This window comes from Capricornis sumatraensis, chromosome 4 (assembly GCF_032405125.1).
Source record: "Capricornis sumatraensis isolate serow.1 chromosome 4, serow.2, whole genome shotgun sequence".
NCBI lineage: Eukaryota > Metazoa > Chordata > Mammalia > Artiodactyla > Bovidae > Capricornis > Capricornis sumatraensis.
Genome location: NC_091072.1, coordinates 117,650,932 through 117,673,885, shown reverse-complemented (window position 1 = coordinate 117,673,885; position 22,954 = coordinate 117,650,932). Strand labels below are relative to the sequence as shown.

Here is a 22,954-nt window from a genome sequence, read left to right as displayed (position 1 = left end):
CCGTGCCTTCCCCACCGCCCTCCCGCGGCGGCCTCGGGGAAAGCAGGGCTGTGGCCTGCGGATCCGCGGAGGAGGGGCCCCTTCTCCTTTCTGGGGGCCGGAGTCCTGTGGGTGCCGGGGCTGGGCGGGGGAAAGATGGAGATTCTGGAGAAGCCCGGCCACCACTTCTCCGATGCCATCTCGACAGTGCAAGCCTCGGGGACGCGTGTGTCGCCTTATGCCTGCTAGACAGATGTCTCACAGACGCCCAAATGCTACGGAACCTAGGGAGAGTCATTCTCCATCCCCTCCTCCCCGGTACCCCGCCCGCCTTAGTAAATAGCGCCACCATCTGCTCAGTTAATTCAGCCAGAAACTCAGCTCGGGCTGCCGGCGCTATGCTGGCCTCTCAGCTCATCTCGGCGTCCCCAGCCTCCCTTGTGGAGCCAGTCCCCTCTTCCCCCTCGCCCCTCCGCCTCGCCTCTCCCTCAACCCAGAGGTGGCCCTTAACGGGTGCCCCTTGTGGCTCAGCTGGTAAAGAAGCCGCCTGCAATGCAGGAGACGTGGATTCCATCCTTGGGTTGGGAAGATCCCCTGGGGAAGGGAACAGCTATCCATTCCAGTATTCTGGCCTGGAGAAATGGACTATACAGTCCACCGCGTGACAAAGAGTCGGACACGACTGAGCGACTTTCACTTTTTCCCGCAAACCAATCTGTGGTTTATACAAACCAAATTAGCTGGACAGCTGTTGCCTGGCCAGGGGCGTGGGGGCGGGGGCGGGGAGCGGGGGCCGACCGGGAAAGGGCCTGTGGGAACTACTTTTGGGAGTGATGATAATAGCGTTCTATATCCTGATAGGGGTTCACATTACACAGGTGTATAAATTTATCAAAACTCAGCAAGAGTCCACTTCAGTTGTGTGGATTTCATTGGATGTAAATTTTACATCAAAAGAAAAAAACGCAAACAGAATTCTCACTAATGACATGCATGCTGAAGTATTTAGGAAGAAGTGGATGGACAGTTGTTTGCAGTTTGCTTTGAAAGGCCTCGGAAATAAGATTGGAGGCATGGAAGGCTGGCTAGATAGCGGAGAAAACTGGTTTAGTAAAATGTTGATAGAATTTCGGTGGTGGGTATAAGAGGGTCACGTTAAAATTTGTTTAACTTGTTGTTGTTCAGTTGCTAGGTTGTGACCAACTCTTTACAACCCCATGGACTGCAGCACACCGGCTCCCCTGTCCTTCAGTATCTCCCAGAGTTTGCTGAAACTCACGTTCATTGAGTTGGTGATGCCATCCAACCATCTCATCCTCTGTCGTCCCCTTCTCCTCCTGCCTTCAATCTTTCCCAGCAACAGGGTCTCTTCAAATGAGTCAGTTCTTCACATGAGGTGTTCAAAGTATTGGAGTTTCAGCTTCAGCATCAGTCCTTTCAATGAATATTCAGGGTTGATTTTCTTTACAATGGTTTGATCTCCATGCAGTCCAAGGGATTCTCAAGAGGCTTCTCTAACACCACAGTTCGACAGCATCAATTCTTCAGCTCTCAGCCTTCTTTATGGTCCAACTCTCATTTCCATACATAACCACTGGAAAAACCATAGCTTTGACTAGATGGACCTTTGTTGGCAAAGTAATGTCTCTGCTTTTTAATATGCTGTCTAGATTGGTCATAGCTTTTCTTCCAAGGAGCAAGGGTCTTTTAATTTCATGGCTGTAGTCACCATCTGCAGTGATTTTGGAGTCCAAGAAAATAAGGTTTTTTATTTTTGGATCCCCCCAAAATAAAGTCTCTCACTTTTTCCATTGTTTCTCCATCTATTTGCCATGAAGTGATGGGACCGGATGCCATGATCTTCGTTTTCTGAATGTTGGATTTTAAGCCAACGTTTTCACCCTCCTCTTTCACTTTCATCAAGAGGCTCTTTAGTTCTTTGCTTTCTGCCATAAGGGTGATGTCATCTGCATATCTGAGGTTACTGATATTTCTTTCAGCAATCTTGATTCCAGCTTGTGAGTCATCCAGCCCAGCATTTCTCATGATGTACTCTGCATATAAGTTAAATAAGCAGGGTGTCAATAAATAGCCTTGACGTACTCCTTTTTGCATTTTGAACTTAGCTTCATGAGAACTTTCAGAAGGAAATGTGAAGAAATATCTCCTGCCTCTACTTCCCTCACCCCTTACATTATCCCCATGCAACTAGTGTGGTGTTTCCAGTGCAGGAAATCAGACTATGGTTCTCCTGTGCTCAAAACCCTTCCTCAGCTTTTGTTTATTTCTTAGGCTGCATCTTTCATTACTTGCTCCATCAATTTTTCCACCATAAAAACACCAAAATATTTTTAGTTTCCTGTATCTTTACATGTTCTTTACACCTCCGATGGCAGAAAAGTCTAGTTTCATCCAGTTTACATTTCCCCCTTTTTCTAAGTAAAACACTTTCCAGTTTTTATCTGGGGATATGGCCATATAGAAATACACACTACATTTCTCAGCCTCCCTTACAGAGAAGTGTGACCATGTGATGTTTAAGGAGAGGAAGTATTGATCACAACTTCCGGGAAGTGTCCCTAAAGGTAGAGGACACAGCGTCTTCACCTTTTTTGACTTTCTGCTGGTTGGAATGATGATGTGATGACTGGACGCAAGCAGCCATTTTGGATCAGGAGGTGGAGACCATGTGTGTAATATGACAGAGCTACTGAAGTAGACTGGGGCTGGAGTCCTGACATGTTATGGGCCCACCAACCCTGGACCACTACCGCTGGACTTCTATATGAAAGAGAAACGAATATTCTCTTGTTAACGCCAAGTTTCTTTGGATTTCCTGCTACCCACAACCAAAACTTAGTCCTTATACACCAACTTCCATGTCCTTGACTATTTCAGTCCTTGTGCTTGGAATATTCTTTCCTCACTTTGCTCCAACCCCTGTTGATCCTTCAAATTCCTACCTAGACATCACCTTCTTTGCTGCATGCTCCTTGATGGAATTAATAATTTCCTCCTTTATGATTCCTTTGCATCTTGCTTCACAGGGAGCAATTATTGAGCACTTACTGTGTGCCAGGCACTACCTTGAATCCTACACGTGCACTCTTCTTTGAATCCTCATGATGACATTTGAGATAGGTAATTATTTTCAAAGTTCCCATTTTACAGATACAAAAACAAAAGCCCTGAAAAGTGATGAAACCGTCCCCGGATCACAAGCACAATACGTGATGGAGCCAAGCCTCGAATCCAGGTGTCTGATTCCAAAGTCTTTACTCTGATGCGGAACTGCCTCTGTTTCTGCCCCTATCACACAGTGCTGTCACGATCTGTTTACACATGCCTTCCTCCCATTCCCTCTAAAGCTCAAGGAGGATTGATTCTCACCCTGGTCTCCTTGGGGTGCAGCACAGAACCTGGCACTCAGTGAGCACGAGTGTTTGTGGAACTGGAATGTCAGTTCTAAGTCCCCCATTCAAAACCTCCTGCTTGGGTGCAGGAGGACCTGGGCAGGGAGGGGTCTTACAGCTCCCACCCCCGTAGCACTCCTTTCCTCTGAACCCCTTGGGCTTTGCATACACAGTTCACTATTTCTGCTTAGGAGGCCCTGCAGGAGCTCGCTTATACATTAAGACCCAGTCCAGCTGTCACCTCTGCCAACAACAGGTCTTCTCCATGTGGACCTGGGGGGCCACCTTCTCGCTTGCCTGTAGCTCTTTGTTCAGATCTCTGTTGTGTTTCTAATCCCCCTCGTACGTTTCCTTCCCCCCAACTTTGAGGTCCTTGAGAGCACGGACCATGGCCTATTTAAATAACGTGGAAAGCCAGTCTTGGTGGGTGCCATGAAAATAAAGGTGGAAAAAGATCCCGTCTGCCTGCCGGCCGGCTGGCTAAACAAACAAAAGAACGCAGTGAGCGGGGCGGAGCCAGGGATGGAGGCTTTTCTCCTCGCCGCCACTAGATGACAGCAGGGCCTCCTGATTGTTGGCCTCCCAGCGCACTGTCTTTGCCTTCACCTCCAGGAACCTGGATGGACTCAGTTCAATAAAACAATTTACAGAGTTTATCGAACTGGCTCTTTGGTAGGGGTTTGCAGAATCCCAGGTTAGACCAGTTCCTATCTGTGAAGCACATATTCTGAAACCAGACTGCCCAGCTTTGAATTTCGTGCTTGGCCCATTTCCTAGCCCTGTGACCTTGGGCAACTTAATATCACTGTGCTCCTCTCTCCCTTTGTGAAGAGTGGGGCTTAGAAAAGTGTCTATCCTGAAATGCTGGAAAGCAACTCTGCTTCTGTTTCTTTTTCTTAAGTGTCCATTGCAAAGGGCTCCTGGGAGGGGTCTTAAGGCCAGTGTGTCTGTAGCTTTTACATCCCTACCTGTGAAGAAGCTCACAGGGTAGGAATGGGGTGCTGCACCCCGAAGCAGAGAGAGCCGAGAAGGCTGCATCCATGTTGGAGCCCAAGGTGGGGAGGAAGAGGGCACACCTGCTGGGAAAGGGGTGGCATGGGGAGGGGGGATTCTTGGAGGGGGAGCTATTTCTGTGAGATCCACCAGGACAGAGGGAGGGTGGACTGATGAGGGAGGGGCAGCATGGGGGTGGTGCTGGACTCCTACAGATGACAGGTAGGAGGAGGGGCTGGGGCGGTGACTGTAAGCCTCAGAGGCTGGGGGTGAGGGCAGGAAGGAAGGCAGGTGACCCTGGGCTACACCTGTCGACTGGGATATTGGGCTCTGGTCCCTGCCAGCCCTCCTCCAATAAGCCCCTCTGGGCCTCCAGGGAGAGGAGGGAGGAGCCTTGCCATATAAACTATATTTTTAGTTCCCTGTGCTCTCTCCCCAGCTGCTATAAGACACCTCTCCCCACCCCCAGCCCACTTGGCTGAAGGCTCCAGAAGGACAGCTGGGAAGAAAGGGAGACGTGGTCAGTGCAAGGGCTGCTGGTGGGGGCTGGGAGGAGGGCGGGCCCCGGGGGGTCTGGGGCCAGCTTTGGAGGGTCCTCAAACTCATGCATGACCCCAGCAGATCCTGCAGGCTCCAGGCCCCAGCCCTGCTCTGAGTCTCGTCTGGCACTGGTCCGGCAGGCAGACTCTGCCAGGAAGGAGCAAGCTGAGCTGGAAGTGGGTGGGAGGCGCTGCCTGGGCTGGCCTCCAAAGGGGCGGCTTCGGGGAGGAGGAGGTGGAGGAGGAAGGGGGGTGGCCAAGATTGAGGAGACCTACAGCTTTGAAGATCCAAAATGTTCTTTCTTGCCATCTTTGGTTCCCCACGGTGGAGTCTTAGAGTGTAACACCTCTTCCCTCCCCCAGATTCACTGGGGAGGGGCCGCGGGGGGCCGGGGGCGGGGGGAGGGGGTGCGGCGAGGTGTGAGTTGTTAGCTGGGTTCATGAATTCCCAGGTCACCTTTGAAAGAGAGTTTGGTGCACAGTCATCTGGGCCTCAAACTTGTGCAGGGGGAGCTGGAAGCCCCTTGCTAGAGAGTTCTGAGTATGTAAGTGAGGAGAGGTGGGAGTCACAGGGAGCAAGGTGGAGAACGGCCTTTTTTGACTAGACAGGCTCCTGGCTTACCTTGCCAGCAGAGGGCATTCAGTTAAAAAGCCTTGGGGATGTGTAGTCTGGACAAGAAAAATCGTAGGTGAGCCTGAAACTTCTTTCAGCCAGTTCTCTACATTCCCAAGCACCAGAGAGCCAGGACAAGGGAGTGAGCTTGACAACAAGGCATACTTTGGTTTTTAGAAAGTGAATTCGCTGCTCCTAGAAGTGTTCAAGCAGATTATGATCTGTAGGGAAAATTCCTGCATTTAGTGCAGGGTCTCCCAACTTCTGGGATCTAAGGCCCAGTGATCTGAGGTGGAGCTGATGTAATAACAACAGAAATAAATTGCACAATGAATGTAATGTGCTTGAATTATCCCCAAACCATCCCCCCACCCCTGGTCCATGGAAAAATTGTCTTCCACGAAACCAGTCCCTAGTGTCAAGAAGGTTGGGGACCGCTGATTCAGTGGGAACTTTGATACCATCTAGGCCTCTGTAAGTTTCAAGATCCCATGTCTCTACGATTCTAGATTCCTCTTCCTTTAGTTTTCTGACTCTGAATGTAGAACCCAAATTTTCAGAGGGGTGAAAGCTGAAGACTCTGGCCCTCTAGAACTGTAACTCTAGGATCTCAAGTGCCCAGAGTTTGAAGACTCGGGGATGATTCTATATGTTTCAGATTTTCCCATTCAAAGGATTCCGTGATATGAAAGGGAAGAAGAGGAAGAGGCAGGTCTCCCTCGGTGGGATCTAGTTCTGCCCCACTGGGTGTCAGACTAAGTCACCTGTGTGTGTGTATACATGAGCGTGTAAGGCTGCAGAAAATTTTGCATGCAAAGGCAGCCTGGCTTTCCTATTCTGTGCCTTTCCAGTTTCCCTGCCCCAGCTATTAGAAGGCTGTCACAGGGATAATTATAGCCCCCAAACAAAGCTGGCGGCTGCAGGTAGCCATAGCAACTGCTAGGTACCGCCAGTTCTGTTGTAGAGATGTGTAAGTACAAACAGATGTTGGTCCCTCCTATTAACTTAAAAGGTAAAACTTAAAAGATTCATCAACTTCAAAGCCATGGGTTTCCATGAACTTGCCAGTTAATGAGGGTGCCTGCCAAGGGGGTGACAGCTTTATATTAAACACTTTAGTGCTGGTAACAAGTTGATGAGATTTTAAGTACTCAGGCCATCCTTGGAAAACTCTGGAGGCTGGAGATGGGACAAGGGCTGTGGATTGGGCTGTTGGTTCCAGCTCTGCCACTTACCAACTTCAGGCAGGTGCACAAGATCTCCAAGCCTTTGTTTCTGAATAGCCATGTGTGATAACAATGAGCCCTGTTCTGCCAGCCCCTCAGGGATGTGCCGAGGTTCTCAAGAGGGCACCAGGTGGAAGGTTTTTGCAAGTGGCATAGCCAGGGCTGGGGATTTAAATCGGAACTAGTGATGCTGATTCTTTCAAGGGTGGCCCCAGTGGGCCCCAGGGGTTGGTCCAGACTGGGGGCAGCTCGCTGCTGCTTCTGCTCTTCTCGCTGCCCTTCCTTCTGCGCGTCCCTCCCATACTGATGGACTCACCCTCCAGCAAGGAGCCAGGACTAGGAGCTGACACCTCAGCAAACTCTCTCAGAGTGGCCTTTCTCTTTGATCCTGAGGCTGGCACAGAGTCGGCCCTCGGTAGCGGGATGGGGAATGGACAGATGAGCAAATGCTCAGCTGGGTCTGTGTCGCGGTGCATGGGCTTCCCTTGTGTGGCCCCCAGGCTCTGGTTGCAGCCTGCGTGGGCTCAGTAGTCGCAGTGTGCAGGCTCTCTAGTGACAGCGCTTGGGCTTAGCGGGCACGTGGGATCTTAGTTCCTTGACCAAGGATCGAACCCACGTCCCCAGCATTGGAAGGCAGATTCTTTACCGCCTGACCACCAGGGTAGTCCCTTAGTTACTCATTTTACAACTGAACCTTTCACTGTGAAAGCTGAATGACTTCTGGAGATATACTAGCTCAGTGTCCTGGGTTAATATGGAACCTCACGTGTGGTTCAGGAGCACATTGTCAAGAAGGGGCCTTTGTGCTTCTGGTCTCTTTGGTTATTAGGAGTTTGCTGACTCAATATCTAAATAGGGATCACTCAATGATACACAAGAGGTCACACAGGAAGTGTGATGGTCATCCTTGAATTGAAATGGGAGCAGGCTTTACCAGAATCAGAATGGAGACCCAAGGTTGTTCTGGAGAAGCTCTCAGTTTGGGGGTCTTACTTGGTGCTAGCCATGGAACCCTTTCACCTAGCATTTCCTACCACATAGCCAATTCTTATCAGCCATCCCTGTTCATATTTTAAAGAGGGGATCTGATTGGTGTAGTTAATAGACACTGGCTATTTGACAGAGCCATGCCAATGGCTGCCTCTAATTAGGTCCCAGCCTTGGTTCAATCAGCTGTGACTAGCCATGGGATTTGGGAGAGGACATGACCTCAGGGGCTGGGGCAGGGCAGTTATCTTTAGAAAGAGCTGTGTATGTAGGGCAGTCATAACTGACAGGTCCAATACAGTCCCAGGGTGGCCAGGACACCTGATGTTTATCCTTGCTGAATCTCGTGGTCCACAGCTATAAAATGGGATGATGCTTTCTACCTTGCTGGGGCATTGGGAAGACTAGATTAATCCTGCCCAAGGAGGCACTTTGTAAACTGTAAAGTTCTATGTAGACCCTCAGCTAAACGTAAACTGAACTGTAATGTTATTCCTCTTATTTATCTCTCTCTCCTAGGAGATTGAACACCAGGATGTGTTTTATCTGGTTTGTGTCCTCAGCATGTAGCAGTTTCTAACACACAGTAGGTACCTTATAACTGTTTGTTGGATGGATGGCAGAATGGATGATGGACAGATGGGTGGATGGTGGGTGAGTGGATAGGGGGGTTGATGGATGGATGAATGGATGATGGATGGATGGATGGATGGGAAGGTGGATGAATGAAAAATAAGGGTTGATCATTCTCCTGCCTTCCTGGGAACGCCATCCACCTTTTTAATTCAGTGAACATTTATTCAGTTCAACTTGGTATACAGCACTGTGCAAGGCCCAAGAAACACACAGATGAAGGAAACAAAGCTCCTGCACGTGATAACCAAGTAAAGTGATTGAGAGCATGGACTCAGGGGCCTGACTTCCTGGTTCAAAACCCAGCTCTTCCATCAGCTATGTGTGTGATCATGGCACAGCTCCTTAACTTCTCCTCCACGAGATGGGGGTGATGTCTGTATCATATAGGGCTGTCAGGAGACTAAGCGAGTTACCAAATGTAAAGTGATTAGAATAGAGCCTGGCACCTGGCAAAGTCTCTGAGCACCGGTGCTAGGGTACTAATTGAGGAGCCAGCATGGATACAAAGAAATAGGATGCAGTGAGGTGAGCAGTGTGACAGGAACACAGCGAATAAGTGGAAAGGGCAGGCAGTTAATTGTGCCTTGAGGGGGTCCATGAAGCAAAATTTTTCAGAGGAAAATATCTGAACAGTATTTGAGCTTTCTGGGTGGAGCAGGAAAATGCAGGCTCCAGGAGGTTATGGATCTGCCCGGGTTCACCCAGTTATAAGCAGGAAACCATCAAGGTTCCTTCCCACCACTCTGAAGAGTGAGAGGCATTCTGGCAAAGTGGGTTTCTAGAAGGTGGGCAAAGAGACTGCTAAGGCCAGGACAGTCCCAGGGCCACGCCAGGGTGCCTGCTGCCCTGGGCTTAGAGACATGGCAGTTCCTCTTGGGGTAGCTGACAGCAGGGGGAGTTGGGTTTCAGGCCACTGGCATCGGCCTTAGCTGTGCCCTTTCTGTTGGCCTCTGAGAGTCCAGACAGTGGCCCAGCCTCCACCCCACTCTCCGCACACACAACCCCACCACCACCACACCCGTGACCTGAGTTGGCCTACCTCCCCACAATGGCACCTGCCTCAAAATAGCTTCCATGTGAGGGCTAGAGAAAGGAAAAGATTAGACCCCTGCATGAGAGAGGGGGTGAGGGGGAGGGAGAGAGAGAGTGAACAAGCTGTCAGGTGATCCCTGTCAAGCATTTGGGAAGGTATAAAATCCCTTTGGGGCCAGGCAGCCTCAAACCCCAGCTGTCGGAGACAGAACACCCAGTCAGTCCGCCCTTGTTCTTTTTCTCTTCTTCAGACTGCGCCATGGGGCTCAGCGACGGGGAATGGCAGTTGGTGCTGAATGCCTGGGGGAAGGTGGAGGCTGATGTCGCAGGCCATGGGCAGGAGGTCCTCATCAGGTAAAAGGAAGAGATCCCACTGCCCCCATCACCTCCTTTCTCAAGGTCACGAATGTTTGCCTGCAAGGTGGAACGTTTGCCCCCGGGGTTGACCAGTTGGCTGCTGTGTTAATTAACTTTGTTAAACCCCCTATTTGGTTCTCCTTTGTTTTTATGTGTCAGAGGTTGGAATCAGGAAAGCAGATCCATTTCACACCTGTGCTAGCAGCCGGGAGGAGCTTTAATGATCAAATCCTTGATGCTTAGAGCCCACCAGGAGGAATCCTAAAATTATAACTAGAATTAACAAGAAAGGTCTGAGAGGTCTTTCTCACCTCACCTAATGGATGAGGACCCAAAGGACCTAAGAAGGGAAGGATGACCCCAGAGTCACAAGTTCATTAAAGTCTGTAAAATGCCAAGGATTAAGACACGGCCTTCAAGATGAGATGTGGAGTTCTACACCTGTCTCTGCCGCCGAGCTGTTGTGTGACCTTTGGGAAAGCACACAACCTCTCTGAGCCTCAGCTTCTTCTCCTATCAAATGGGAGGGGGGAATCCTAATACCTACATTATACAGTAGAAGTAAGAATTAAATAAGATGCTGCATCTAAGGGGCCCAGCATAATTCCTGGCATAGAGTGAGTTCCAAAAGATGTCAGTAACTCTTGGAGATGAAGCTTAGAATTGGGCCCTTTAAAGTATAATAATAATACTAGTAATTATTATTACTGGTCTTTGTTGCTTTCTCTAGTTGTGGTGAGCCGGGGCTCCTCTTCATTGCCATGCGTGGGCTTCTCACTGCCGTGGCTCCTCTTGTTGGGGAACACAGGCTGTAGGTGCAGGAACGTGGGCTCCGTGGTTGCGGCTCTAGGGCTCTAGAGCCTGGGCTCAGTAGCTGTGGTGCGTGGGCTTAGTTGCTCGGCGGTATATGGGATCTTTCCAGACCGTGTCTCCTGCATTGGCCGGCAGAGTCTTACCCATTGTGCCACCACAGAAGTCCCTAATCCTGACTTTTGATGTTGGGTGTGTCTTTTGAAGGCTCGGAATAATCTCCAAGCACATCTTGCCTTCTTTAGCAAGGGATTCCTGAATAAAGAACACCCTCCCGCCCCCACCCCCAAATTCTGAGTTTTGTAAGCAGAGGATGGCTTGTGGTTCAGAAATAGAACTTCATGTTCCCATTGCCGTCTTCCCCAAGTGGTGATAGACTCCCCTCTCCTCCTGGTCCTTTCTCATGCTCTGGGCAGCACGAGTCAAAAGCGTACATCGACATTTGTGCACCTGGGAAGAGCTGGGCCCTGGTTGCCATGAGTGAATGGATTGTCCTTCACACTTTATGGATGAATTTCTCCTTCTTTACGAGTCAGAGCAGGTTTTCCTCTCCCATTTAGACACCCTTTCAGCCTCCCTCAGGCTTCACCCATTTCCAGCTCCCATGTCTGGGAGAATGACCCAGACATAAGCTATAAGCTCTATTATCTGGAGTTTCAGCCCTTCATGGCCCATGCCAAAAACACATGAGAAAGGATGGTCAAGTTCCCTGTTGAATCTAACTGGCATCTTGGGGGTTTCCTTTGTGTCTTTCTCCTCTTACGCCTCTGTCAGTTGGCTACTGGCACTGCAACAGGTCCCATTTGACTGGACGGAAGACTCTCCAAAGCAGACATCACCTCCTCAGTGCTCCCTTTGCTGTGTGACCTTGGACAAGTCACTAACCCTCTCTGGTCCCATTTCCCTATTTGTTGAGTGGAGGGATTGCCTTCATGGTCTCTGAGATCCCTGCCCACCCTCATGCCTTGGCATTCTTTGAGTCCTTGATCCTGCCTTGCTTTTGGAGAGGAGGCAGGGTAGCTGGGTGGGAGACCAGTTTGCCAAACAGGAGTCTTTCCCAGGTGACCTGGGGGCTGTCAGCCCTAAGTCAGTGACTTGGAGGTCTGGAAGGAGACTTGGGGTATTGTATCATGGGAGAAACAGCCCCTCCTTTCCCAGGGTGGATCAGAGAAAACTGCCAGGGGCCAGGAGCCAGGGGCGAGACGTGATGCTGGAGACTGCTGACCCCTGGCAGGCCCCAGAGAGCCTGATGCCCCATCATGTCTTAAGCTGAAGACATGCAGAAACCACACCGACAGCTTCTGCCTCTTGGTGTTTGGGGGCCAAGGACAAGGAGAAAGGAATGCTGACTCCCAGGGTGCCCTGTGAGAAATGACCTTGTGATTTTGTTCCAGATGCCGAACCTGGGCTTTCTTATTCTTCTTGAAAAGGTCATTTCTCCCACTCCTCTGGTTATGACAGATAGCAAATTCTGTTCGGTCTGTTAATAAAACTCTGAGTGCTTCATTGCAAGTATGTGATCATTATATCCTAGAACATAATAACTGGAAGGTCAGTTGCAGAGTCTGGCTCCAGGAAACGGGGATTTTTAGGAGGGCAGAAGCAGCTGAAGAGGGCTTTGGGCCCCTGCCTTTCCTTCTTTTCCCCAGATCTTCTCTGCTTTATTTATTTTTGCATTTGAGCGAAGGATTTCAAGGCCATGAAAAATTGGGAAGTCACTGCTGGTGGCCAGTATGTCTCATGTCTCCAGGAGAAAACATGACTCAAGAGTCCCAGTCAACCAGTGGCAGCTACAGACAGAACCCAAGATGCCCAGTCCCAGTGATGACGATGATGGTGGTGAGGATGGTGATGATGGAGCTGGTGAGGATGATGGTGAGGATGATGGAGGGGATGATGGTGAGGATGATGGTGAGGATGATGGAGGGGATGATGGTGAGGATGGAGTGGTGAGGATGGTGGAGGGGATGATGGTGAGGATGGAGTGGTGAGGATGGTGGAGGGGATGATGGTGAGGATGGAGTGGTGAGGATGGTGGAGGGGATGATGGTGAGGATGGAGTGGTGAGGATGGTGGAGGGGATGATGGTGAGGATGACGCAGATGGTGATGGTGATGGTGATAGTGGCCTAGAGATTTTGATGAGGACAGCAAATATGTATATATATTACACACTGATTGCTAGGCCCTGTGTTAAGTGTTCCTGTATATTAACTCATTTCAGCCTCACAATAACCTCATGAGGTAGACATTATTATAGTCCCCACGTTTAACAGAGATGTTAAGTGACTTGCCTGAAATCCCAAAGCTGGAGTTCAAATCCAGCAGCCCGGATCAGCACGCCCACTCTTGAACCCTATGCCACATCGTCCCGCAGTCTTAGCACACTAGAGATGTGTTCCCAGTCTCATCTGGCTCTTGGGTTCTAGAGCAGAGAAGAATTTATGCAGGCCTGGGAGTGTCTTCCATCTTTCATGTGGGTGTCTGGTTGGGTCTCAGCTCAGAGCACAGCTGGGAACTGGCCTCCTTTCCCACTGACCTGTAATAAACTAGGCAGGTTGATGATAGGATTGAGGATGAAAGCACAAGGCAAGCGCGTGCTTCTGAAACACTGGAAGAAAAACGCCCCCCATCCCCCCACCCACCCATTTCTATAGGGTGAGGGTCTTCCAGCTGCTCATTTTCTGAATTGCCACTGTCACAAGTTCCCAGATAGGGCTTTCTGTGGCTTCCCAGGGACTCCCAGCTGCCGGCCTTGGGGGCAGTGGAGGGAGGCAGCTGTAGGAAGGAAGATCTGGTGGGCATTCAGGAGCCAGGTTTTTCTGCAGTGTTAAAGTAAATCTGGGGCTCCCTCTCTGGCTGACAAGTGCTAAGAGTGTAGGGTGAGGTCCGGGTTGGAAGGGTCAAGCCTTAGAACTTGGAAGCTGAGAAATAAACTTTTTGGTTTACAGATAGTTGATCCAAGACCCAGAGGAGCTGAGTGACTTTTTCAACATTACAGAGCACAGCAGAGGCAGAACTGGGGCCAGAACCCAGTTTTCATAATTCTCAGTGCTTAGTCTCTTCCCCAGACATCCGGGGGTCTCCCAAGATGTCTCACACCCCTGGCGGCCTTGGGTCCCAGGTCCTCGGTCCTCTTCTTCCCCAGAGAGTCTCCCTCCAGTGTCCCGACCTTCACCTATGGGTTCTGGGTCTTGCATCTGTCAGGCAGGAGTTCAAGGATCATTGTCACCAGATAATAATAGGCAGGATCTCAGGGACCCTGGGGTGAAAGGTGCTGGAGATGAGCTGTCAGTGATGTAGAAGGGTTGGCCAGGGCCCCAGATGAAGTAGTGACATTGAGCATGGCTGTGGGCAGCACTGGGTGTTCTGGGAAGGCAGGGGGGACACGCCCCTGGGGAAAGGGGGCGCTCCCTGTCTGTGCTATGCCCTGTGTGTGTGTGTGTGTGTGTGCGCGCGTGATTGCATGAGCACGCGTGTGATTGTGGGTATATGCTGTGAGATACTTGTGCACACTGGAGTGTGTCCACAGTTAGGTTTAAGGGTGTTCCAGAGCCAGGAAACTGCAAAAGAGAAAGCTTTCAAGGAACTGAAGCCATCAGACAAGAGGATGGGAAGTCCAGCAGACAGGGTCACTCCGGCAGAGGTTTCCTGGTGCAACACAAAAGAGACAGCATGAGTTATGGAACCATCTGTGTGGGTTCGCGTCTGGCTCTGCTACTGACTAGACATGTGACCCTGGACAAGTCACCTACCTCTGCAGCCTTCCCTTTGCCCATGAGCAATGGGGAAAATCTCTCCTTCCTCCCCGTGGCAGGTACAACTCCCTTTAATGATCCCCACCTTTCTGCAGAATGAAAGACTGAAGTCCGAGGCAACAGGTGACTCCTCGGATCACTGCGGCCAGCTCCCTGGGTCCCTGGCAGGAGTGGGGACCTGGTCTTTGGCAGATGGCTCCCACCGGAGATTCTCACTGTCAGTCCTGTGAGAGGCCTGGGAAGAACAGGGAGGCAGAGCAAAATAAGCAAGAGCTTTCTGAGCCTGAGAGCTGTTCAGACTAGAAAAGCTGTCACAGGAAGTGGTGAGCCTCCTGGGGCTGGAGGTATTTAAGTGGCCAAAGGATGATCCTCAGGCAGGAAGCTGCAGAGATGGTCCCCTGCATCGACTACATTTTGAGTCACTCAGATCTGATTTCAGCCTGGCTCGTCTGCACCCCGGCTATCTGATATTGAGCTAGGACCTCATACTCCTCAGCCTCTGTTCCCTCATCTGTAAAATAGGGATAATACATCCCCAAAGGGAAGTGCAAGTGCAGAGCCTAGCATGGGCCTGGCACACAGCACATGCTCCACAAATCCTTAGCCCCCGTGCTCCTCCGTGCTCCACTGTGACACCGTCTAGTCATCTTTGCTCCCAACAACTTAGAGCAAATGGGGGTGAGGCCAGGTACCAAGCACATGTTTTTCCTTCCAGCTTTTTACAGTAACAATGAAGCAGATGATGATGCTAAAAATAGTAATAGCAAGCATTTATAGGACACTTCCTGTGTGGCCCTCAGCCTATACCATCTCATTCAATTTAATTCTCACCCTTCTATAAGAAGGGACTCATTATCCCTATTCCTTGGATGGGGAGACTGAAGCACAGAGAGGTGAAGTGAATTGTCCAGAGTCACACAGCTAGCAACTGGGAAGGTATGGATTTGAACTTGAGTCTGGCCACCTCCTGACCCCTGTGTCTAACTCAAGCCCTCCTTGTACCCCCCAGGCTCTTCACAGGTCATCCCGAGACCCTGGAGAAATTTGACAAGTTCAAGCACCTGAAGACAGAGGCTGAGATGAAGGCCTCCGAGGACCTGAAGAAGCATGGCAACACCGTGCTCACGGCCCTGGGGGGTATCCTGAAGAAGAAGGGTCACCACGAGGCGGAGGTGAAGCACCTGGCCGAGTCACACGCTAACAAGCACAAGATCCCTGTCAAGTACCTGGAGGTGAGTGGCAGGGCCTGCGTGGCTGGGAAGATGGAAGGGGAGGCCTCGAAGACCTGAGATTCGGGTTCAAGTCCCAGCTCAGTTATGACTTGCTGGGTAACCTATGCTGCTCCCCTTTATCCCCCAGTTTTCTCATCTGTAAAGTGGGCTGCTACCCACTTGGCCTTCTTCCTGGGTCATTGAGATTAAGCATATTTTTTCCCCAAATGAGTATCTTGTTATCAAGGGAGAAGTGGCTGTGAAGTACACAGCTTGCATTCTGTCCACGGGTAGGCACCACTACCCCACCCTCTCGACAGATGAGGAAACTGAGGCAGAGAGCGCTTAAGCAGCTTGCCCCTGGTCACAGAGGCACCAAATAGCAGGACCAGGATTCAGACTAGGTCTCTATTCCTCCAGAAACCCAGCTCCTAGTCTCTGTGCCACTGCAAGTCGGACATACGCAGGACTCATGTGCCAGGAGTTCCGTAGCTGGGGCTTGATTCTGGGTGGGAATTATTAGTTCTAGCATCTTTATGGATGAAGAGAGGGCGCCTCAGGTGTCCGAGGCATAAGCAATTGGCTTGAATCTCCTGTGACGGACTGAGAAGTTGGGTGGCCTGGGGAGAGTCTGAGTTTCAAGTCCTGTGTCCAGACCCAGTGGGAGGAGGGATGTGGCAAGAAGGAGAACTAGGGAACTGGTGAATAGAGGGCCCTGGGGCTATCACCCCTGAGGATGGGGGCCACAGGCAGTTTGGTGCAGCAGTGAAGGTGCGGTTAGTCATGATAACTTCTGGTTAGGATGGGCCATGAGAAGCAGTTTGCATGGGTCATGGCATGGAACTTTCACGATCACCCCCATGAGCTTAGGAACTGCATTCAGTGTTGTCTTTTTCTTTCATGAAAGAAGTTCAGAGGTCAGGAGCCCAGAGCTGGTGTGGGAGCCCCATAGGTACCAGGGATGCAGGCTCTTTCTGTGTTGGCATCCTTGGCATAAATATGGTGTCTACCCTCAAAGTTGACTCATGGCCCAAGAGTAGCTGCTAGAGCTCCAGCCTTCTGGTCCATATTTCAAACAGAGAGCAGGAGGGAGAGACAAAGGCTCTCTTTTGAGAAACCCCAGGCATCTCACCCAACAGTGTTATTTACATCTCATTGTCCAAAAGTTAGTCATGAGATCACGTCTATCTGTGTGGAAAGCTGGGAAACATAGTCTATTGCCACTCCAAATACAAACTAGTGTTCTCTTACAAGGAAGAAGGTGAAAATGGCCATTGGGCAGGTAAATAGCATTCTCTTCCCCAGGCAGGGACTCTTCTCATCCCCATTTTACTGATTTGGAAACAAGGCTCAGAGAGGTTGAGTAGCTTGCCCCCAGTCACACAGCTTATAAGCCAGGAGGGACAGTCTGATCTATGTTACTCTGGAACGCATGCTCTTAATTCCTGATGGTACAACGTCTCCCATGAGCAACTGCTGTCACCATCGTCTTCTGTCCCACCATCTAGCTCCCCTACCTGCTCTCCCAATGGTTACTGTGAAACTGTTAGCTGCTCAGTCATGTCTGGAGAAGGCAATGGCACCCCACTCCAGTACTCTTGCCTGGAAAATCCCACGGATGGAGGAGCTTGGTGGGCTACAGTCCATGGGGTCGCACAGAGTCGGACATGACTGAAGCGACTTAGCAGCAGCAGCAGTCGTGTCTGACTCTTTGTGGCCTTCTGGACTGTAGCCTATCAGTCCAGCCTCTGTCTATGGAATTCTCCAGACAAGAATACTGGAGTGGGTTGCCATGCCCTCCTCCAGGGGACCTCGAACCCAGGTCTCCTGCATTGTAAGCAGATTCTTTACCCTCTGAGCCACCGGGGAAGCCCCACCTGCTCTCCCACATCACACACAAACAATTCTGCCTGCCCATCTGAGCAGGCACATGAGGAACAGTCCCTGCCCCTGGGATTCTGCGCAAGTGGTGGTTTTGCCTCCCCATCTTCTCTCGGCAAATCCCTGTTCATTCTCCAAGGCCCAGCTCAGAAGCCACCTCTTCAGTTCTGGCCCAGCTCAGAAGCCACCTCTTCAGTTCTGGCCCACGAGGCAGTCAGCTGCTCCACCTGCCAGCCCTCCCCAGCAAAGGCATTTATTCCAGCCCTCCCCAGCAAAGGCATTTATTCCAGCCCTGCCGTGGCGCCTGCTGGCTGTATTGTAATTTATCTCTTTATCCAGCTGTCTCCTGGGTGGGACAGGAGCTCCTCAAGGTCAGACCCTGGCTTCTTCCATATCTGAACCCCAGTGACAGGCAGGGGGCTCACAACCCAGCTTGAATGATGGATCTCGTCTCCAGGGACGAGCAGACAGGCTTAGAGAGAAACCAGTGCGGTCTAGAAATAGGACTACCAGCTAGCAGACTAGAACCAGGTCTACTTAAAACAAGTTTGAAAAGAAAGTGGAAGTGAAGTCACTCAGTCGTGTCCGATTCTTTGCAACCCCATGGACTGTAGCCCATCAGGCTTCTCCATCCATGGAATTTTCCAGGCAAGAGTACTGGAGTGGGTTGCCATTTCCTTCTCCAGGGAATCTTCCTGACCCAGGGATCGAACCCAGGTCTCCCGCATTGCAGGCAGACGCTTTACCGTCTGAGCTACTGTGAAAAATTAAGACAGCGCCCCGCATCTGCTGTTCCCCTCACCATGGAACCTTTGTCCTGTTCTTCATGGGAAACTGCTCCTTCTCACCCGTGAGCAAGGGGGCCCCAGCGGGTGCTGGGTGCTAAAGTCTTTTCTCAGTCTTCTAGCTGCCTCAGCCCACAATTTTGTAAGTATTAGTGACTCAGAAGTTGACTCAGGAAAGGCTGAATTGAGGGACCTAATGGGGTCAGGATCTCGCTCTTACATGTGAGGTCATCCGTGGAGGTCAGGGTGGAACTGGGCCTGGAACCTGGGTCTCCAAGTTCTTGCTAGGTCAGTTCATCCCCTCACTTGGCTTTGTTATGTTTATGACATTAAAAGGGAATTAAACACATGTTCCATTTGATGCCCAGCAGTAGGTGTTTGTGGCGCTGTCCCGGTTTCTGAGCCAAGCAGGGTTTACTAGGTGTTGACATTTGTGCTTCTGAGGCTGCCCTGCACGTGCTCCCCTCACCCCTACCCATCAGCTTTTGGCCACTTGTACCCTGGATGCCAGAGAATATGAACAAACCCACCAGTGGTGGCCTCTGTCTCCCTGGCTCTGGCTGTTGTTTGTCCACAGTTCCCTGGGTGCAGATTCCAGCTCTCTCATCCCCTTGCAACATGACCTCAGTCTGGGCCTCTGTAAAATGACACCCCTTGTCCACAGGCCATGGCTGAAATTGGCATCAAATCTTTCTGAACTGTTGAAAAAGCAAGTAGCTTCTTACTATATAAGGTTGCTCAGTCCCTTAAAGCAGCCCTGTGCTGTGGCGATGTTTGTGCCCATCTTCCTGGGCATGACAATGTGGATGGTAGGGCCAGCGGTGACGGTGAGGCTGCTGTAACATATTATCAGTCTTGGGCCCGAGCGTGGACCTGGTCCCTTTCCGCTTCCTCTCTCTCCTTCCCTTCCATCAATGCTTCTGAGGACCAGCTCCATGCTTGGTGCAGAAAATAAGATGTTCTGACCACCCTCCCCTACCATCCCTCCAAAAGGCTACTGAAAGAGATCACCATCCTAAGCCATTAAATGCAAAAATTAAATCCACACACATGGAAGTATTTTCTAGACTTTCTGATTGCAAAATCCTGGATTAAAACCATGTAATAGGTTGGGTCCTCATCCTGAGCTGAACCTCCAGTACCTTGGCTATCTGATGTGGAGAGCCAACTCATGGGAAAAGACCCTTATGCTGGGAAAGATTGAGGGCAGGAGAAGGGGGCAACAGAAGATGAGATGGTTAGATGGCATCACTGACTCAATGGACGTGAGTTTGAGCACATGCAGGGAGATAGTGAAGGACAAGGAAGCCTTGCGTGCTGCTGTCCACGGGGTTGCAAAGAGTCTGACAGGACTGATGACTGAACAATAAAACATCCTGAACATAGTAGAGGGGAGTAGCGTGTGTGCATGCTAAGTCACTTCAGTCATGTCCAACTCTGTGACCCTAGGGACTGTAGCCCATCTCTGTCCATGAGAGTCTCCAGGCTAGAATCCTGGAGTGGGTTGCCATGATCTCCTCCGGGGGATTTTCCCAACCCAGAAACTGAACCCATGTCTCCTGCATTTCCAGCATTGCAGGTGGATTCTTTACTCTGAGCCACCTGGGAAGCCCCTGGTTGGGGGTGGGGTAGCCAACCCACCAAGCCATGTGACTGTGGCCACAAGCCCAAGGCCTGGCCTTTCCTCCTCTGTATTAAGATGGGCCTCTATTATCCCATCTGTACTTGTCTCATGGGTTGTGGGGATTAGAGGAGTTAATCCATGGAGACCACTCAGTAGTGTGCCTGATATATAATAAGTGCTCAGTAAATGGCCCTGCAATAATGCAAAGCTGGGGCTGGGGTTGATTCCCATCTGGCCCCTGGCTTGTCCTGCCATGACCAGCACCCCTCTGCTCCTGTCCCTCCAGTTCATCTCGGACGCCATCATCCATGTTCTACATGCCAAGCATCCTTCAGACTTCGGTGCTGATGCACAGGGCGCCATGAGCAAGGCCCTGGAACTGTTCCGGAACGACATGGCTGCCCAGTACAAGGTGCTGGGCTTCCAGGGCTAAGCCCCACCCCTGTGCCCCTCACCCTACCCACCTGGGCAGGGCGGGCAGGGACTGAATCCCAAGTAGTTATAGGGTTTGCTTCTGAGTGTGTGCTTTGTTTAAGAGAGGTGGGTGGAAGAGGTGGATGGGTTGTGGGTGGAGGGAGCCTTGGGAGAGGCCTGGGGACCGGGCTTTCAGTGGAGGGTCATCAACTTGGAAATCAGGAGAAGCTTGACTGTGGCTGGCTGAGTTTGGGTCAAACTCAACTTTCCTTTCACCTCAATGCCAAGCCAATTCCTACCAACCCCTAAACTGACCCGCACCTTTACCCTCACCTTAAATCCCTAATCCGAGCTGTCAACATAAACTCCAGCCTAATTCTCTGACCCCATCACCTAGCCCCTTGAAGACAGCAGAGTGTCGGCTTGCCCTGAGAAGGAAGTGTGGGCCGGGTGGGACAGTCACACCCAGCCCTAGGGAGGCATGGAGGCATGGTGTCTGCAACATAATGTCCCTTCTCAGGTGGGGGAGTGACACCTGGTTTAATAAAGGATTTCTCACGTCACAGTCTCTGTCTGGTGTTTTTCATCCCTTAGAGCAGGGGTCCCTAACCTCTGGGATCTCATAACTGATGATCTGAGGTGGAGCTGATGTAATAATAATAGAAATAAAATGCACAATAAAAGTAATGCACTTGAGTCATCCTGAAACCATCCCCTCATCCCCCACCTCCACCCCTCACACCCGTCCATGGAAAAGTCGTCTCCCACGAGACGGATCCCTGGGGACTGCTGCCCTAGAGCAAGTGTGGGGGCCCAGAGAAGGTGCAAACTCAGGGGAAGACGGTCATCATGGTTACCACAACTTAGGAAAGATGCTCAAGGACACTAGTAAGTGGCAGAACTTGGTTTAAAGTGCGGCCTGGAAGCTGGCAGAGACTCCAGCTGAGGAGACAGCTAGGCGGCCAGCCAGTGGCAGGACTGACCTTCTGGCCACAGAGACAGGGCAGAAGCATGGAGAATAACTTACCAAAGTGGGCCAAGAGACACAGTCCATATCTACAAAGGCTGAGCGGAGCGCATGGGTGGAATGTGTAAGTTTCGCTGCAGGGAACTAGAATAAAACCTTGGCCTGTGGCCGTAGCAGCCAGGTAGCGGGCTGAAACAGGCTGTAGAAAGGGGTCTGGTGGTCTGGATCAATGCGAGTACCCAAGCTGAGAGGGGCTTGAAGAGCATTCAAGACTCAGGGCGCCATCTGTGGGAAGCCCTGAGTCCTCCGCCCCATACATCTCCAGGGGCTCCCAGGACAGGCAACCTGGTGCCCCCTGCCCTCGAGCGGTCAGACCCCGGTGATGAGCCCAACCTCCCTGTCCCAAATCTCAGACTATGCCAGGTTTCACAGCCACTGAACCAACCAGAGCCCATCTTCAGAAATAGACATGTCTCAAATCCTAACAGGCTCATTCGTCCGGTCCTGCTGCAGCAGCAGAGGGCAGAGGCCTCCTGCTCTGCTTCAGGCTTCGGGAATTCTTCCACAATCTGATAAGTTGAGAAACGAGTGGAAGGGAAAACAGCGGGAGGGGGATCTTGGAGCCTGGAGAAAAATTCCATGTATTTATATAGTAACTCCACCGAATGCCCAAATGACGAATATATGTATGTGGGATGTAAAGAGGAATAATTTGGTCCCTGCCCTCAAGCAATTGACCATCTAGTCAGGGAGACACGTGTGCTCTGATGATTAAATCAGGGCTGAATAAAATTCAGGGTCACAGAGAAGAACCAGGTATTTGTCACACACCATCAGTATTCATATAACAAATATTTGTGGAGCTCAGCAGGTAAGAAAAGCTCAGTTTATACCTTTGATGTGCAAAAAAGTCAACTTCTTTTTTTTCTACAACTCAAATTTTTGTTTGGAATCCTCAGTGTGGCTGGATGGCAAATACTTAACCTCAGTCTCTTTAAGAAACACCCCATCCCCACTCCCCACAATCCAAATGTCCCTGGGATTTTGACTAATTACCTCCAAGAAGCTTACATGTGCCAGGCTGTGGTGTATATGGGTAGGGAGGTGGCAATCTGGTCACTATTGTCATCTGTCCCCAGTAGTATCCTCAGGGGTGCTGCACTCCACCTGGTCTTGAGTTATTGTCCCCATCAGGCACTTAAGGAAATTCTGAGGCCACCCAAGGCTCCCTTTGCCTGGTGCCACTTCTTTCCAGGGACCCCCACACCCACCCCAAGTGCTCTCCACCTGGGATATGAGGCAGAAGTTTCCTCTGCTCAGACCCCATGGGCCTGTCTGAGCTTTCGGACCTTCTGCAGGGATTAGCAGGGCTTATGCCTGGCTGTCCTGTACAGTGGTACAGGGTGTACACTGCACGTGAGTGCCTGGCCAGGGGACAAATAAAGCTAGACCCAGACTGTGCTCTAGTTGCTGAACTGCGCACTGGGAAAGGATGCCTTGTCCCCATTCACATAAGGGTGCTCTGTGAGCTCGCGGTGGCCTCCAGCACAGGCACAAACACTTTCTTTGGTAACCTCCACCAACTGCAATCTTATTCTTTCCTTTCAACTCCTTCCCTTCTGATGGTTCAAAAAATGATTTTCCAAACTGTACAGCACGGATGCCTCATGCTTTCCTCCAAATCTTTTGCCCTTTCTGTGTGTTCTTTCTGGTCCTCTCAGGCCTGAGCT

The 22,954-nt window shown here is 50.8% G+C and overlaps 1 protein-coding gene across 1 annotated transcript; it reads left to right on the top strand.

The window, feature by feature from the left end:
• The first annotated feature begins 9,677 nt into the window (after window positions 1–9,677).
• MB (myoglobin) lies at window positions 9,678–20,276 on the top strand. Its single transcript, XM_068971916.1, has 3 exons — window positions 9,678–9,772; window positions 15,352–15,574; window positions 20,130–20,276. Exons 1-3 carry the CDS (start codon window positions 9,678–9,680, stop codon window positions 20,274–20,276), a joined length of 465 nt encoding a protein of 154 aa, XP_068828017.1.
• Window positions 20,277–22,954: the final 2,678 nt, after the last annotated feature.

Coding starts and splice junctions, on each gene's coding strand:
- MB (XM_068971916.1), top strand. CDS start 9,678: ATGGGGCTCAGCGACGGGGAATGGCAGTTGGTGCTGAATGCCTGGGGG. Junction 9,773..15,351: donor GGGCAGGAGGTCCTCATCAG/GTAAAAGGAAGA, acceptor TGTACCCCCCAG/GCTCTTCACAGGTCATCCCG. Junction 15,575..20,129: donor TCCCTGTCAAGTACCTGGAG/GTGAGTGGCAGG, acceptor CTGTCCCTCCAG/TTCATCTCGGACGCCATCAT.